Below are 16,188 nucleotides of genomic sequence, written 5' to 3'. Positions count from 1 at the left end.
GTTTCCCAAGAACGAAAACTCATGTATATGGCCGGATCCTTGGCATTGTAGTTGAGTAGCTGGATTTTCGGTTTATCGGCTAGTTTAATGTAGAGCAACAACCATTCGATTTTATTTAGGGTAATTTTAAAGTTTTCCGCGGGTGGGGTTTGAATCACAGCATTCAAATCAGTGTTGGAACATGTGAGAATCAATTCATGTTTAGCATTGGCGACGACTCGACAATATCCTCGGCGAAGCCCATGACATCATTCAACGGTACAACAAAGTCGAAATTTCCAACAGCATCGGTTAGTTCATTATTTCCACTCAACCAACCGGTATTTTCCATACTATATTGCTGGCCCGGACTCAAGGATAAGTGCCCCTGCATAACGCTGGTGATACCAACATTTTTATTCCGATCACTCTCCACACCATACAACTCGTAGCGAACTTCCTCAAACAAATGACAAACAGCCATATTGATCAATTTCGGAGTCACCCCCGCAGTCATACTATCATCCTTTGTAATTTTTCCATGAATACGCCGAGTGCTTTTACCGGGCAGTAGACGCAAGTCTTGATGTTGAACAGTAATATGGATTTCAACGTTGTTCTGGAAGGTAGATGATGTAAACGCTTGATGGTGTGGATCTCAGAGTGCGCGACCGATTTGCCGAATGTCACGGGTTTCTGTATTCTTATTATTTCTTCCATGGTAATACGGACAGGATGCAGTGAACGCGAATTCTTATTATCCAGAATCTCCACATAATCGAAGACCTAGGCTTTGGAGAAACCGAACTTCAGAGGTGTCAGCCTCGTTGGAGATAAGCTCCGCCAAAGGTGCGGGGCGGCTGATGATTTTTGGCTATGACGTCTCACTTTTATAACTTGCCCAACTTTTTCGTTTCGAACACGAGTCTCATTATTTGAGAGATTTTACATGTAAACGCACAGTTCTATTTTCTCCGCGAAAATTAATCAATTCGTCGTCTTGATCGATTACTCTCAGCTGTAAATGATGTATCGACTGTACGGCGATTGGCAGGTAAATGATGTTGGCAGGCACTTCAACAATCTTATATTCTGATGGAATGGTAGCGAAAAATTCATGAATCGTGTGAGATCGACGCTCGTTTACGTACGCCCCTGTGGTTATATTGCACTTAACGTGCAAAGTATCAACCTTCAGTAAGGCCACCGGTGATTCAGATTTATAAGTAGGTCACGTCTTGTACTAGCTCAACCGCTTCAAATCCTAATAATCGACCGATGGAATCTTCGGGTTTGAATTCTGCTACATGATCGCATGTGACTTCACCGCTCAGTTCATTGTTATTGACTCTCAGACTGAGGGTGATGTTGGAGGGTAGCTCTTTTTGCAAAAAACTTTCAATATCCTCAATTTCGTAGCTTCCAGTGGGTATCGTGATGACTTCCTTGCTGTTGTCCGCTCGTTCCAGGTAAAATTTATTACAGCTCTCTTTCATATTGGGTATCGAATTCAATGTCAGGAACTCGACGAGTCTGAGAACACAGTTTTTCTCCGACGATAACGCGGTTGCGGGAAAATTTTGTGCCTCTAGCACGAAGGATGTGCTCAACAGTGTCACCGTCAATGATTGTACGATTAACAATGCTTGCTCATGTGGTACTCGTCTTTTTATAGCTGTATGCTGAGAAATTTGAGGTATAAGTAGCCGCAAATCACGTATCATATTCCTGATACGTATCATGATTGTATTTTACGCTACCAACCCCGAGATACTTCATTAAATCCCTAAGTGGTTGGAAATCGTCGAAACTATCGAAATTCACAACATGATCGTCACTTTTCTTGTACACAATGCAATGTGTCCCTGACCGTTTTTATCATTAATATTAATAATTGCAGATTCTCGCATTTTTTGCCCTGATTGCGATAGATGATTCCGCATAAACACGCCACGAAAATGTGAAATTTTCGCATTTTTAGCATATTTGCGTAAAACAATATCCATGAAAGCTCGGTGTGATAGCTTTGTTCGTTTTTTGCCTGCCGTAAATACAGACCCATGCTGCTCCAGTAGGAGCTCAGGTATAATTCCTTGTGCAACCGCCTTCACTGTTGCATTGTGCTGTTTGTTTTCGTTTAAGTGGAGTTTGTTGGTGCTAGCCTCGTTGACTGTTCTAACTATACCCGCAGCACCAGCCGCTGGAGCCCCAGTAGCGCTTAGACCAGCCAGAATTTGCATGCGGAGCGGAAGGATGGTCCCAATTTTATCAGGTATACGCGAGTTTATTACAGTATAAAGCGAGGCACACGGATATTCTTCCCTGCCTGACGCGCGGCCGCACGGGCACCTGCCAACCTCGATTCGACAGCTTTATGACCCGGTCACATGGAGGCCTTCGCAGCTCTGGATGGATTTGAGATTTATTGTCTGCTTCCGCTTTTTACTCTTCCTAACCGTTGTGGATTTCTTCTTCGTACCCGCTCCAAGTTGTGACAGCTTCACCGCTAAACCCATTCCGAGTTTAGATTTATTTTTTATGGTGCTGTTGACGCCCCAGGCTATCACTTCTTACTCACACTAGTGTCCTTAGCCAGGACGCGATCCACGAATTCTCAGCGAGCACTTCGTTCGCCAGATTTGTCGCTACGATATCTTGATTCTGCGTATGCAATGTCGTGGACTTTACATGCAGCGTCCAGTGGATTGATACCCGGATCACCACGAGCCAACCTCTTGGTCAATTTCTTTTCCGCTCCGCAATACTGATACCCAGGCACGTGCAATTCAACCGCGAGATGATTGATGATTTTAGTTAGCAAACCTCCGCCGCGTCTCTTGGGTGTGCATGTCTTCATAGTTGAGTAACAACTAACGAGAGTCGCATAAAAGGTTGAATTTATATGCGCTCATCTTAGTTCTCGTTGTTACGTTAACCAAGCATCATGAGATTTCAATATCAGACAGATGAACTGCCTGTCGATAATTTCGATAAATTGGTTCAGCGAGGAAAGAGGAAGATAAAAAATGTCACGAAAAATTGCTACCAATTACCGTGCACGACAATGCAAACTTATTGATGCTATTTCGGTAGGATGAAATGAATGTGAAACATATCTAAAATGATCACGTAAACACCGATATGACAATTTTAGGACTCATGCTTCGAATGCTGGAATGACGGTAATTATAGTTTTTCCGTAATTGACAAGGATAGTGAAATCAACGGCGGAAGATACAGGAAGGGGTTTTACTGCTTTATAAGCATAAACTAACGCAAACTTGTACAGTTTCATTGCGAAAACTAGGTTGCTAACATGGAGAGTACCAAGATTCGTATGCATAGCGATACGTTGAGTGAAATATCGAAAGCATGCGCTGCCATACGTCCGAAGCATGCGCTGCCATACGTCCGAAGCATGAGGTGATTAAGTTGAACAAAGACACGACTGAGCAGTATGGGAGAAGTATTTAAGTCCTTAGAAACACCGTTGCAAGAATTGATGGATACTTCGAAGCAGCAACAGCAGCAACATAAACTATGGAGAAAATATTGCGCAAACGTGGGAATCAGCTGTATATGAAGTGGTTGGGGTTTGACAGTTCACACAATAGTTAGATAAATAAACCAGACATGTAACATGATTTTTATGTATTTTCAGAATTACAATAAAAGATTTTGTACACACATGAGTCATATTCATTACTATTGTATTGTATTGTAGTTAGACGGGGGTAACTGGGCGCTCAGTCCTGCTGGACCATTGTGCCTGGGCCCGTTGGCGCACTCTAGATGTAGGAAACGACGTGAGGCCGGCCAGCTTGGCGAATTGAAGCAGCCTGCTCACCCCTATTTCCTCAATTTCTTCCTTGCCGGTGTAGCTAGCTCCAAGGGCCTGTTTACGCCGTCCCTCGAGCTCACCATACCGGGTGATGAGGTGGAGGGGAGTCTTCTGCTCTTCCCCGCATCTGGGGCACAGGGATTCTGTTCTAAGCCCCAAGTGTACGAGGTGCCTGCCCGTGTACCGGCGACCGGTAATGAGACCCATCGCGGTTCTCAGCTCGGTCCTGTTTAGATTGATGAATGTCGCTGCTAGTACGTGCAATGGTTCCTGGAATAGGGCCCTAGTATGATCCACGCCCGGTGCTCTGCCCCAGAGTTCCGCAAAGCGGGTCTCCGTCCATTGTCAAGATAGGCATTTTACGTACCCTGGAGATAGGCCAGCGAGGTAGTCCTCATCGCTTGTTCGGGGTGAGGCTCCTTCTCTGGCTAGGTTGTGTGCCAGCTCGTTGTCTTGGATGCCACTATGTCCTGGCACCCATATAAGGCTTATGCGGTTATTCTTTGCCAGCCGCGATAGAAGAGTGATGCAGTCCCAAGTCAGCACTGACCTTAAGACGTATGCGTCCAGGTGTTCAAGTGCCGCCCGATTGTAACTGCAGATGTCTATGTGTTTCCCTTTGTAGCCGTTACTCAGGATATGCCTGGCACAGGTCATCAAGGGAAAACATTTCAGCTTGTAGCACCGAGACCGTGGGCCCAGGGCGAGCAAAGTGCTTGTTCTTGGTCCCCCTCACCAGAAGCCGGCCCCGGTGCCCATCTCGTTTTTAGACCCGTCTGTGTACCATCCATTACTATAAAAATTATAATAATAATAACAATAATATACAATTTTCCTATACGATTAATACACATTTTACTCTAAATGAAATTCCCCCCCAAACATTTTTAGCATGCTCATAATCGGCGTCTGAAATATTTGTATCGCAGAGGTGTGAGTAGAAATGCTTCTCTGCGTGTAATTGCGTTTCATAGAGTTTCCCCCAACAATCGACGTATTCATGGGGAAAAACGCCTTTGCGGGTTATGAAACTGAACTTTGTAGGATTATTATAAAATTTACGCGTTGTGAGTTTATCTGCATCGTCAAAATATGACAAAAGTTCATCGATACTGCTAGCCATAAATTGAAATGGATAGATTAATCTCAAGCGCATCATTCTTCCATCAACTCGCTTTGTGAAGGATATATATTCTTCCTTATTTGTGGGTAGCAGTGTAAATAGTGCGAATCGTGATCAGATAAATTGTAAAAAACTATTGGAATTGTATGCGTCTCTCTCAAATTCAGAATACATCGATTATGAGCAGGACCGCGATATTTACCCGTGAAGTGACAGTGATCGAGACAGTTTTTCTCCTCAGGGGTGAATAGCTTTTCGCGAATATAGCAATTTTTTGCGCGCATGTAAGAATCACGTTGCACTTGGGTAAGAGACTCCATCGGAATTATATTTTGATGCGTGACTCTACTTGAATTGATAAATCTTTAATCTACTGCATGAATCAATCCATGCAATCAGCGCCGCGTTTACTATGGAACTCTGATAAAGTCTCATCGTATGCGCAATGTACATACTTAGTATCCTACACTGTGCGGGACATGCTTTCAAAATTCATGTGTTCTACGGTTTGAGGCATGATTTTGGAATTCACCACCGGTACGGACTTTAATATACATTCGAGATCGGCATAAACGACAAATGGGACGGTGCGCTTGTTTTGATAATTTTAAAATGCTAAATCTTTAGACTCGGGAAATTCCATACGCACTTTATTTAACATAATACAATCTTGCCGATGGCTGTCGTAGGCGTGTTTCACGGCAAAGTGACACAAACAACTGTCGCATAAAAACAGGTGGCCATTGGAATCACACAATTGCTTGCTCACCAATCGTGAGAAATCTTTAATCCAAGCAAAGTGAAATCTTGGTGTGAACTCGCGCGTCATATAATTTCTGAGGCAATCATTACTTTGAAGCTTCAGAAGATGAATCGTGTTAATGTTTACAATATGCAAACTTTTACTTAAATAAATTGGCACGTTGACGCTGTCTTCTGATTTTGCATGTTGTGAAAAAGTTTGAGACTTTATCCCGTATACATTAATTCGCAAATTATTCAATCTCTCAAACTTTTTCACGGCGTGCAGAGTAGCAGGGAATTTAATACCTGTACAGTCCAACTCGGAAATATACCGACGATGTGGTGAGTCCTCTCAGCGTGGGTGTTGACTTGGTGAAGGGCTGTAGTGATGGACCAGAGAAGACATTTTTCACAGCCTTCTGCAGCCTTCTGCAGCCGAATATCCTTGGGCAGCTCAACGAACGTTGAAAGCCCCGCAGCGATAGGCTGGTACTGGTTGGTGTTGACGGTAGTATTGAGGATCTCGATTATGCTCCACCATGAATCGCGTTTTTCAAAATCTTCAACCTTCACAAGCAGATCATTCCGTGCGCATGTACACTAATCGTCTGTATATCGCTCGAGGGGAGGATTGTTGCGTTGGGGGTGTTGAAGCTTTCAATTTTTTTTGCAATCACATCGAGCTTTGTGTTTTCAAATTTGCACGATAATGTGAGGTTAACTTTCCCATTTCCCTCCTTGCGCAGTACCATCCTCAATCGCTCAACAATGACCCGCTGGGCATCGTTCAGAAAGGCCGCCAAACTCTTGTGGTACAGATTTGTGACCACCCCTGTTCGGATCCGGTTGGCAAAAGTACTATCGACATCGTCCGTCTGTATATCCGCAGGACTGCTGATATTACCACCCGTCACTAGAGCTTGCTGCTGCTGCTGCTGCTGCTGCCGCAGCTGTTGCTGGATCTTCCGTCACACAGGATTGCACGAGTGAGATTGTGTGTTGAATCTGTAGTTTCGTACCCACGCTCGTTCTCAGACGCATGGAAATATCACACAGCAATTAAAGATTCTGCATTCCAACGTCAATCGAATGTTCGAAGATATCGTCATTCTCTCACTCAGGATGTAGCTCGCTCAACAAATTGTATGTATTATCCATCATCTTGACGAGGTTCGAGTATGCTTCGGCGGCCATCATTTTAACGATGATGTCGATATATTTCGAACTTTCAACCTGCAAAACGTTTGACTTGCACGTATCGTGTAATACTGAGAAGTCTGCATCGGATGTGCTGATCGTGAGAATTTAGGTGTGGGGGGTGGGGGTCCAAGTTTTCTGCCACCTTTCGAAAAAGAATAAAAAAAATTATGACAAACACGTTTGAGTCTGCACACCCCCAACCCTAATCAGCGTAGGACCATGTCACGGGAAAAATCGGCTAGCGAAAAGCAGGTAGTGAGCGATATCTGACGTGAAAAAAATTTGCTATTCTTGATTCTTGGCCGAGTGATTCATGTTCATACCATTTGAGGAAAAGTCACATCCGCATAATCTAGAGTTAACAACTAACCATTCAGAGAAATTCGAACCCTCAAACACGTGCTTATAGACCAATGTTGATGCTAGTTAATGGCACTTGGCTGAAAACGAAGCAATGGGGAAGTGTAAGGATGTTTTGAAGAATAAATCTATGAATTACATAAAATTCACAATTACTCATCATGTATTTTACCGCAAATAAGATTTATAATATTTTTACATTTTCCCTCAAATAAATTTATATTACAAGAACGTGTGAAAGCTATAAAGATATATGTATAGTTGTGTTAGATTCTATTTTTCCAAGTATGTGAATAATTTCATTGAATATTTCATTTTAATTTTATGCACAAGCCGGGATATAATTGTAATAAATTCTATTTTCTAGATAGGTAAATAATTTTATTTAATATTCTTCACTAATTCTACGTATAAGTCGGGATATAATTGTAATAAATTCTATTATCTAGATAAGCAAATAATTTTATTGAATCTTTCAGTTTAATTCTATGTATAAACCAGGATATAATTGTAATAATTGTAATGAATTCTATTGGTATTTATGTACATATTGCGAGTATTTTTTAGGCAGACGGTTGCCTTCAGGACAGTTTTTTACCAGAGGGTTTGTTCCATCCGCTATATCACCATCAGGTTCTTGTGTACAATGCAGGAGGCATCTGCGGCAACTGGCAATGTTGTCGTCCATTTCCATATTCTCCCGCAGTTTATCCCATACACCACTGACAATGTTTGATGCAAACATGTATATGAATTCTTTTGGCAATGAAGCGATATCCTCAGACCTCATTGCCCTTAAACCGCCCTATTCTTGGTACAAACGGAAGGATTTCTCCAAAGAGCCGGTACACTTCTTCAAATACCAACTCTTCAGCCGCTGCGCGTTTTCAAAGGCGCAGTTGTATGTCGGGACGTATTCAGGGTTGTCATCATACCAAATCGATCGTTCCCCCGCATGCTTCCAGATACAATCCGATGGGAAGTATCCATGGTTTAAGTCATGCCAGGTTGCAGCTTCCATACATTTAAATTTTTTCGGTGCAGGGGTGTGATGTGCAAATCTTTCATATTGATGCCCCTCGTTGTACGATCGAGGATCTCCCTCAGCCATGCTTTTTTCTCCTCCCGTTTGACGTATACGTAACACGCATTTCTCACCTTTTTTCTCACAATCTTCGATACATCCTTCTGAGATTTATTGCCAGCATTCCATGGTATTCCATGGTGATTGAGTGTTAACCAAGCATTAGTGGTTCCACATTCAAGCGGTAAGTTAGCCAAATCACAGGGTGGCTTGATAAAGATGTAAACCAAGCCCCGTCTGTTTTGCGTTGATGACTGCGACTTCATTTCGTACAAGCTTCTTGCCATGGCTGATGAAACATTGCACATCTAGGATCATCACCACGTTGAAGAGGGATGTTGCGCTCGATTTTTCTCAAATACTGAAGGTAGAAGACTGACTATTCAGCCTCCCGCACCTGCTTTTATCTCGTTGCGGATGAATTTCGTAGAAGTGGAGGGGATGACATAGATTATTTATGGTACATAACTGCATGACAATTCAAACTAGTTGAATTCCTCACCATGGCATTTCAATTGCAAATGATTTTCCTTAGCTATATTACACATTTCGGCCAGCTGATGAGAATCTTCTTGTAGAACCCTCGTGATTCTCGGTGGCAAGAAGACGTTGTATTTTCCCTTGATCGTTGCCAGAACGCGTACCCCGTATTTCGTTTTGACCAGTCTTAGCCCAGTGACGTCTTACATCTCCCCAATTTCGAGTTCCGACATCTTTTTGGTCGGCAAATTCTCTAGGCGGCTGACGTAGTTGACTTTTGTCAGACCCATCGTGTTTCGATGAGAGTTCCTTCTTTCACAAGTAAGAACAGTTCACAACGTGAAGAGACGATCAGAACAGAGTGACCATCGAAATAAGCTCGCGTGTTACATACCACCCATCCCTACTCCGATTTTCCACCGGACAAGTCTCGACATGCATTTTGTGGGAATATTTTATACAAACCTACTCCATGCATTTCGTGTGAACAATGTTTACGATCTGTTCAAAGCATTCAACCGTTATTTTGAAACGTTCTATTTCACCCACTACCACCTCCACCTAATAAAAAGTAACGTCCCGGTACTTGGACCAGCCAAATCGGTCCACTAAAAAAAACCGAACGGGAGATTTTCTAAATTTTTTTATTACTAATATATTACCACGATACTAAATTTATTACCCCTACTAGTTCAACGTAATCGTCTTGTGGCGTAGCATTGGTCGAACCTGCACCAGCCATATCATAACTTACCTAAATTTCACACCATCAAGGTGTACTCTACGTCATAATTTTTTACGCGTTTATTACTTTTTGACGATATCAACCAAACATAACGAATCCTAACCCATAATGAAGTAAACATTATATATTCATATTTCCTTTTCCTTATTCCATGGATAAATCATCTTTTAGGCTAAGAACTGACCGAAATTGATTGCATTCGACGTTTTGTCGCATCTGCAGGCATACAGTTATGTGCCCTGAAGCTTTTTCAGGCATTAGGGGTCCAGTAGGATGTAGTATTAAAAAAACGTGCCCGACAACGTCCGTTTTCACCGAATTCCGTCAACTTCTCGCCCGACTGATATTTTTTACCCACCTCTTACAATCTTTTAAGTTTTGAAAACCAAAGCAACTGTTTGCCAGGAGTACTCAGTTGTGCCGTGAAGCATTTTTGCACGTTTGAAGTGCAGTTGGTTGTGGTAATAAAATGACTAACCCCAATAACATCCGTTTTCACCCGATTCCGTCGACATCTCGCGCGACTGATATATTTTACCCACCTATGGAGATCTTTCAAGTTTTAAAACCCAAAGCACCTTTTTCGTAGCAATATGTAGTTGTATTGGAAAGCATTTCTGAACGTTTTGGGTTTAGTGGATTGTAGTAATAAAATGACGCTTTTCTCAAAAACTTCCGATTACACCTAATTCCGTCGAGACCATGTTTTAATCAAGAATTTAAGAAACGAAATTAAATCAAATAGAGCTACCAACAAAAACTTTTTTCCCAATGTTTCGATTGTTCAAAAAATTGTTATAAACAAACGCATTGTTTATGACATCATCAAAAATTTGTTCTTGACAATCGCATCGTCGGTAAAAACAATGATTTCCAGGAAAAAAACCCTTCCTCCAAACAATTTCCCTATAATTTAAAAACGCATTTTTGAATTAACAATTTTTTTATATTTTTGATATTTGAACATTTTCATCTGTCAAATTCTTGATTGAAACATGGTCTCGAAGAAATCGGGTGAAAATAGATGTTATTAGGGTCAATCATTTTATTACCACTACCCTCTGCACCCCAAAACGTGCGAAAATGATTCCCGACACAACTACATACTTCTAGGTAAAAGGTGCTTTGGTTTTTGAAACTTGAGAAATCTCCATAGGTGAGTGAATATATCAGTCGCGCGAGATGTCGACGGAATTGGGTGAAAATGAATGTTTTTGGGGTCAGTCATTTTATTACCACACCCCACTGCAGCCCAAACGTCCGAAAATGCATCCCGATACAATTACTTACTCCCAGACAAAAGGTGCTCTGGTTTTTGAAACTTGAAAGATCCTAAGACGTGGGTAAAAATTATTAGTCGCGCGAAATGTCAACGGAATTCGGTGAAAACGGACATTGTCGGGGCATGTTTGTTTATTACCGCATCCTATTGCACCCCTAATGTCTGAAAATGCTTCAGGGCATAAATGTATGTCTGCAGGTGTGAATAAACGTCGAATGTAATCTATTTTGGTCAGTTCTCAGTCTGAAAGATGATTTATACATAGAATTAAGGAATAAGGGTTGTTTACCCCCTTTTGGGTTAATATTCCTTATGTTAGGTTGACATCCTCAAAAAGTCATGAAAAAGTAAAAAATGTTGACCTTGGGTACACCTTGATGGTGTGAAATATAGGTAATTTACGATATTGCTGGTGTAACTTTGACCAATGCTACGCCACAAGACGATTACGCTGAACTGGTAGGGGTAATAAATTTAGTGTTGCAGTAATAATTTAGTAATAAAACGTAAGAAAATCCCCCGTTTGATTTTTTTTTAGTGGACTGATTTGTCTGGTGCCGCTACCAGGACGTTAAAAAGTAGCTATCTTGCGGTGGACATTGGAAACAAATCAAAGTCGATCGATCGAACATCGATTAATCTATGAAGGGGGCGCTACCTGTGACGACACCTGCGGTAACACTTTTGCCAGTAACACCGACTGTCGGTAAGACTGGAGATAACACCATCTTGCCGTGGGTATTGGGCGCACAACAGACCTGATCGGTAAAACAGTGACTAGTGGTGCCATCTGGGTTGATGTTCTTATAGGTAGGACTTCCGTCGGTAAAATGTTTGCCATCTAACAGCAAAAATTCGAAATGTCTGCTCATCTGACGGCAAAAATTAAAAAATAGTTGCTCATCTGACAATACTAAAATCTCGTTATTGAACTGTGTTAGTGAAGTCGAGCAAAAACACCGGTGGCGCTACCTATGATAACGCTCCTGTCTATAACACCACCGTAGGTAAGGCTTACCATCGCGGGGTAACATACCGACTGTCGGTACGGAAGGAATCGGGGATGATCTTGTCGGTATACCGCTATTGTGTCCCAGAATTATCGTATTATATTTACTAGCCTTCTTCAGTAACCTCAAACCAACTGTTACAATTAAGTATCTCGCGAATGCGATAATCCCTACTATCGATTTCAATAGGTTTCTCTATGCTTTTGAGTGTCCAATTTAGCTTACCTGGTTGAGCGCAATTATTATCATTTATGACACTTGTGTCTAGAGTTAGGTAAAATTATGCTCTAACGACTGTAATCGAAATATAAAACAGTTTCACGATTGTATCTAAAATACAAAATACTGCGTAATATACCCATAAATTGAGCAATCGGGTTACAAATTACCGCGAATGCATGCAATTGTTTCACGTTTAATAAAAGATATATAATATATATCGACCAGAAAGTTGCAAAAATATGTTGTCATTCTTAACCGGGGATGTCTAATTTTTTTCATTAGGGAATCATCCTAGTGTGATGGGTCGAAAAATAGATGATTTTCGTAATTTTCTACCGATGGTCAAGATACGATAATAAGTCAAATCAAAGCACTCATGAAGAACAGAAAATGAATTTTTTAACTTCTTTTTTACATTTTTTCAAACGATTGAAAATGTCACCGAATAAAAAGTAGTCCCGAAGGTGTACAAGGTTGTGGGCGTAAATATTATCTGAAGCAAAATTTGTAAAAGATCATTAATTATGCTGAATGTTCCTATCTTCCTATGGACGGTTTTTTTAGCAAAATGGCGGTGGTTTGAAAAAAATTATCCAATTTCGCCTATATTTTGTACTCTTTTTCGTTAAAAAAATATGAAGATTTTTAAAAGAAAAGCTTTCATAGTAAGATAAAGAATGGCGTGCAGAATGTTGGGCCCAAATTTGATGGATAGCTTAAGACGTCTTCAACACACGCACAATTTTTACGTAAACTAAGCGTAGCAGACAAATGTTACCAAAGAAAACTTGTCCATGCGTTGGCACTAGTGGTGTGCGCGTAGCTCGGCACTTTCGTGAGATATGACCAGATCCCTTAATAATACAGAAATTATTATTTAAACTTATTTTTGACATGACTTCATTAAATAAACAAGTGTATACAAAAATACTTGGGATCCTAGCAAAAAACCAATATTTTGCATGATACCTATAAATTTCAGTTAGCGCGATTTGTTAGATAGTTTTGTATTATGAATGATTTACGCCGATTTTCGGCACACTTTAACGGAGAAGACATTTTTCTTAAGTGACAAGCCAAAAATTCATACAAAAGAGAAAAACTTTTGCAAGTAAACTATTTTCATAGGTCACCTAGATTTGGAGCTACATGGATCTGGAAAGTAATTATGAGGCTAAAGTTAGTAACGTTGACGTAACATCAGAGAAAACATCATTATTACTCAATTTTAGAATGGCTTTGAAGGAGTTGGCTTTTCAAAAGAAGATCCTATGTTGTTTGTTATGGTTTACTAAATTTCAGACATAGCCAAGGGCGTGGAGTAACAATTTTTCTTAAAGATGCATCGTTAAGACAACTTCATTAACTTTATCCACACAAGTAATTAAATTGCTGAAATCCGATCTTTCGCACGGGTGCCATGGGAACACATTAGATCCGAAAAATCGAAAAAAAAATCATGGTTAAATCTTTCGATACGTATTTGAATCACATGAAATAGCAAAAAAATAGAGAGAGATCGGGTGAATCGGTCGTTTGATTTGATATGGAAAGCTGGAACATGTATACTACGTGTTTTTATCAATGAATCTAGGTTCTCAGTGTCTTAGATCCAAATGAAAAAACTGTCAATTATTTGCGGTCCAGGCCCTTTGAGGAGGGCCCTCCTTAGAAGTTACACATGGTAACGAATTTGGTTATCTTACCGGGGACCGAACACCGTTCATACGAATGTTAGCATATCGACGCGCCGACACAAACGGCATCACGCAACAGAGATGCCGGCACATCGACGTAAGGACGTAGTGACGCAGACATACCGCCAGGCAGAGGAACATCGCTGACGCGTTCACGATGACAATACCACAGAAATCATTTAACCCAGGCAGGATTCCAATGGACAGCTAACAGATCTGTTGCATAACGCCCCACTGACTCGTTATTTACAAAACTCTGTTGAAGAACAAATCCTGCGCATAGCGCCAGGCATTATTACCTGAAGAGGTGATGCTTATTTCGAGAGTTCACTCTCTAACGTAAGTTCAGCTTAGCAAAATCTTAGCAAAGCGCCTAGTTCTATACAATCACATTCAGATGCAGGTAATGAGAAAAAGTGGCTAATGTGCCTCAATGTAAAAGAAAGATGATAGAAGAGTTTAGAAAACCATGTAGAATCATAACACTGCAGGAGCATAACCAGCTAATCACGTGGAAATTATTATTTGAATTATTCTTTTGTTCCAATTAATAAGTAGGCAAGTAGCACTAAGAACATTTGTTATCGCATAAATTCGGGCATGAGTCCCACCTTTTGTAATTCTTCATTTTTAAACTAAGCCAGATTGCTACCGGATTGTAACACAGGGAACTAACCAACCCTCTTCCGAATCTGAACAGAGCTCTTTTTCAAATAAATTTAATGTAACTCAATTATCACCTGAATAAGGACAGGAAACTCACGGGCACGGCGTTTTGCCAAGGCAACCTGCCGTGAAAAACCCGTGAACGTGACAATATATATTATAATATAGATATGAGTTATACATAAAATAATATATATAACCAAAGGAAAGGAAAGAGTTTTGACAATCAAATACTCGCATCAATTACGAGAAAATATAAAAAAAAGTCGTCATAGAATTCCAACATGGGAAAAGACATCAGGAAAGGATTTGCCATGAAAAGGATTAAGAAAGAGACTGATTGTAGTGATGTGTAAAATTGTTAGTGATAATAGTAGCGTTAATCTTAGATCTGACATTAACAATTTAAGTAATTTCATAATTTGATTTTGAATAAGACTAGTAGATAATTCCTTCAATGGTAAGCGATCTAACTATTATGACTTGTTAGATTTGTTAGCGCCATGACAGTGATACCATGCTTTTAGGGGTTATGAGTTGCCACTCTCTTATGCGCACTGCTCAGGTGACCACTTGTTCCCGGCTTCTGCACGACCAAGTTTCGATCCCGCTTTTTTACAGATTTAATTGTACTCGCGATTAGCAAATCTAATTAATATGTTTCCCAAGAAGCCAGATAAAGCATAAGCATACTCTCACGGTTTTTTTATTGCAAGTAGTATTAGTTTTCCTTCTTTTTGTAGTGCAGTGTTCTTTTGAAACAGCTCCTAACCTTGTTTGCCGTTACAGATTGATTCCCTTTTGCTGTTTTTTTAACTTGACTATTCTTAAATTCTTTTTCTACTTACCTGATAGCTTTTTCCATTTAGGAATTCTATGATGATTTTTTCGATACTTTCTTATAATTGATGTCAGTATTTGATTGTAAAATTGTGTGTGTGTGTATATGTGTTATAATCTGTATACTTATATCTATACAATATACATGTAGTTTCTGCGGAGGACCCCTCTTATAGGGCCGAAACGTCAAGTAATGGACAGTTCTTTCATTTGGACTTAAGATATCAAGAATCTACACTCATATATGTAGGTTGGATAAGGTCGGAGAGAAAATGCATTATTGTTCTAATCAATATCTATTTTGTACTTGCAGCTACGACGAAATCTTGAGATTATGGGATGTGCGAAAATTGCGTAATCCAGTTTCCGAGCTGAATCTCAACGGTGGTATCTGGCGTTTGAAATGGGAACCCAAGCATCATACATGTTTGTTGGCTGCATGTATGTATGGCGGGTTCAAGATAATCGATTGTCTTGATAAAGGAGCACCTAATGTTATCGCCCAATACACGGAACATGAAAGCATATCTTATGGCAGCGATTGGTCATCTTTGAGCAGTAGTGAAATTAAACGTCTGGGGATTGCGGATTGTACTATAGATACAAGAGTGCTGATTGGAACATGCTCATTTTACGATCACACGTTGAAATTGAGCAGTGTTGACTTGAATAAACAAGAGTGAATAAACTCAATGGTTCCATTATTATCCTTCCTTTCGTATCGTCTTTCTCAACCAGGGACGCTATCAAAGAAGATTCGATGTATAAGTAAACAATCAGCTCATTATTAGTCTATCATTGGGCTAATCCTGACGCAGGGTCGACTGACGGTGGGTGAAGTTTTTGGATCAGTGGCAGTGGTCCAAACTGGTTTTTACTGGTATGCAATTTTCTTTTTTTTTTTTTCTTCTTTTT

At 40.5% G+C, this 16,188-nt stretch overlaps 1 protein-coding gene across 2 annotated transcripts in view; it reads left to right on the top strand.

The window, feature by feature from the left end:
* Window positions 1–15,961, top strand: part of LOC124300724 (diphthine methyltransferase) — a 69,104-nt gene extending 53,143 nt beyond the window's left edge. Inside the window, exons 4-5 of one of the 2 annotated variants that reach the window (XR_006907305.1) lie at window positions 6,434–6,830; window positions 15,587–15,682. Coding sequence is in view for 1 of the 2 variants with exons in the window: in XM_046755055.1 (XP_046611011.1) it covers window positions 15,587–15,956 (370 nt within the window). In the remaining variant the exon portion in view is untranslated. Of the gene's footprint in view, window positions 1–6,433; window positions 6,831–15,586 lie in introns of both variants that reach the window. The other variant, XM_046755055.1, reaches the window with a different exon arrangement.
* Window positions 15,962–16,188: the final 227 nt, after the last annotated feature.

Source organism: Neodiprion virginianus, chromosome 3 (genome assembly GCF_021901495.1).
Source record: "Neodiprion virginianus isolate iyNeoVirg1 chromosome 3, iyNeoVirg1.1, whole genome shotgun sequence".
Classification (NCBI taxonomy): Eukaryota; Metazoa; Arthropoda; class Insecta; order Hymenoptera; family Diprionidae; genus Neodiprion; species Neodiprion virginianus.
Note: the sequence above shows the minus strand (reverse complement) of the source record. Positions and strands in the feature narration are given on the sequence as shown.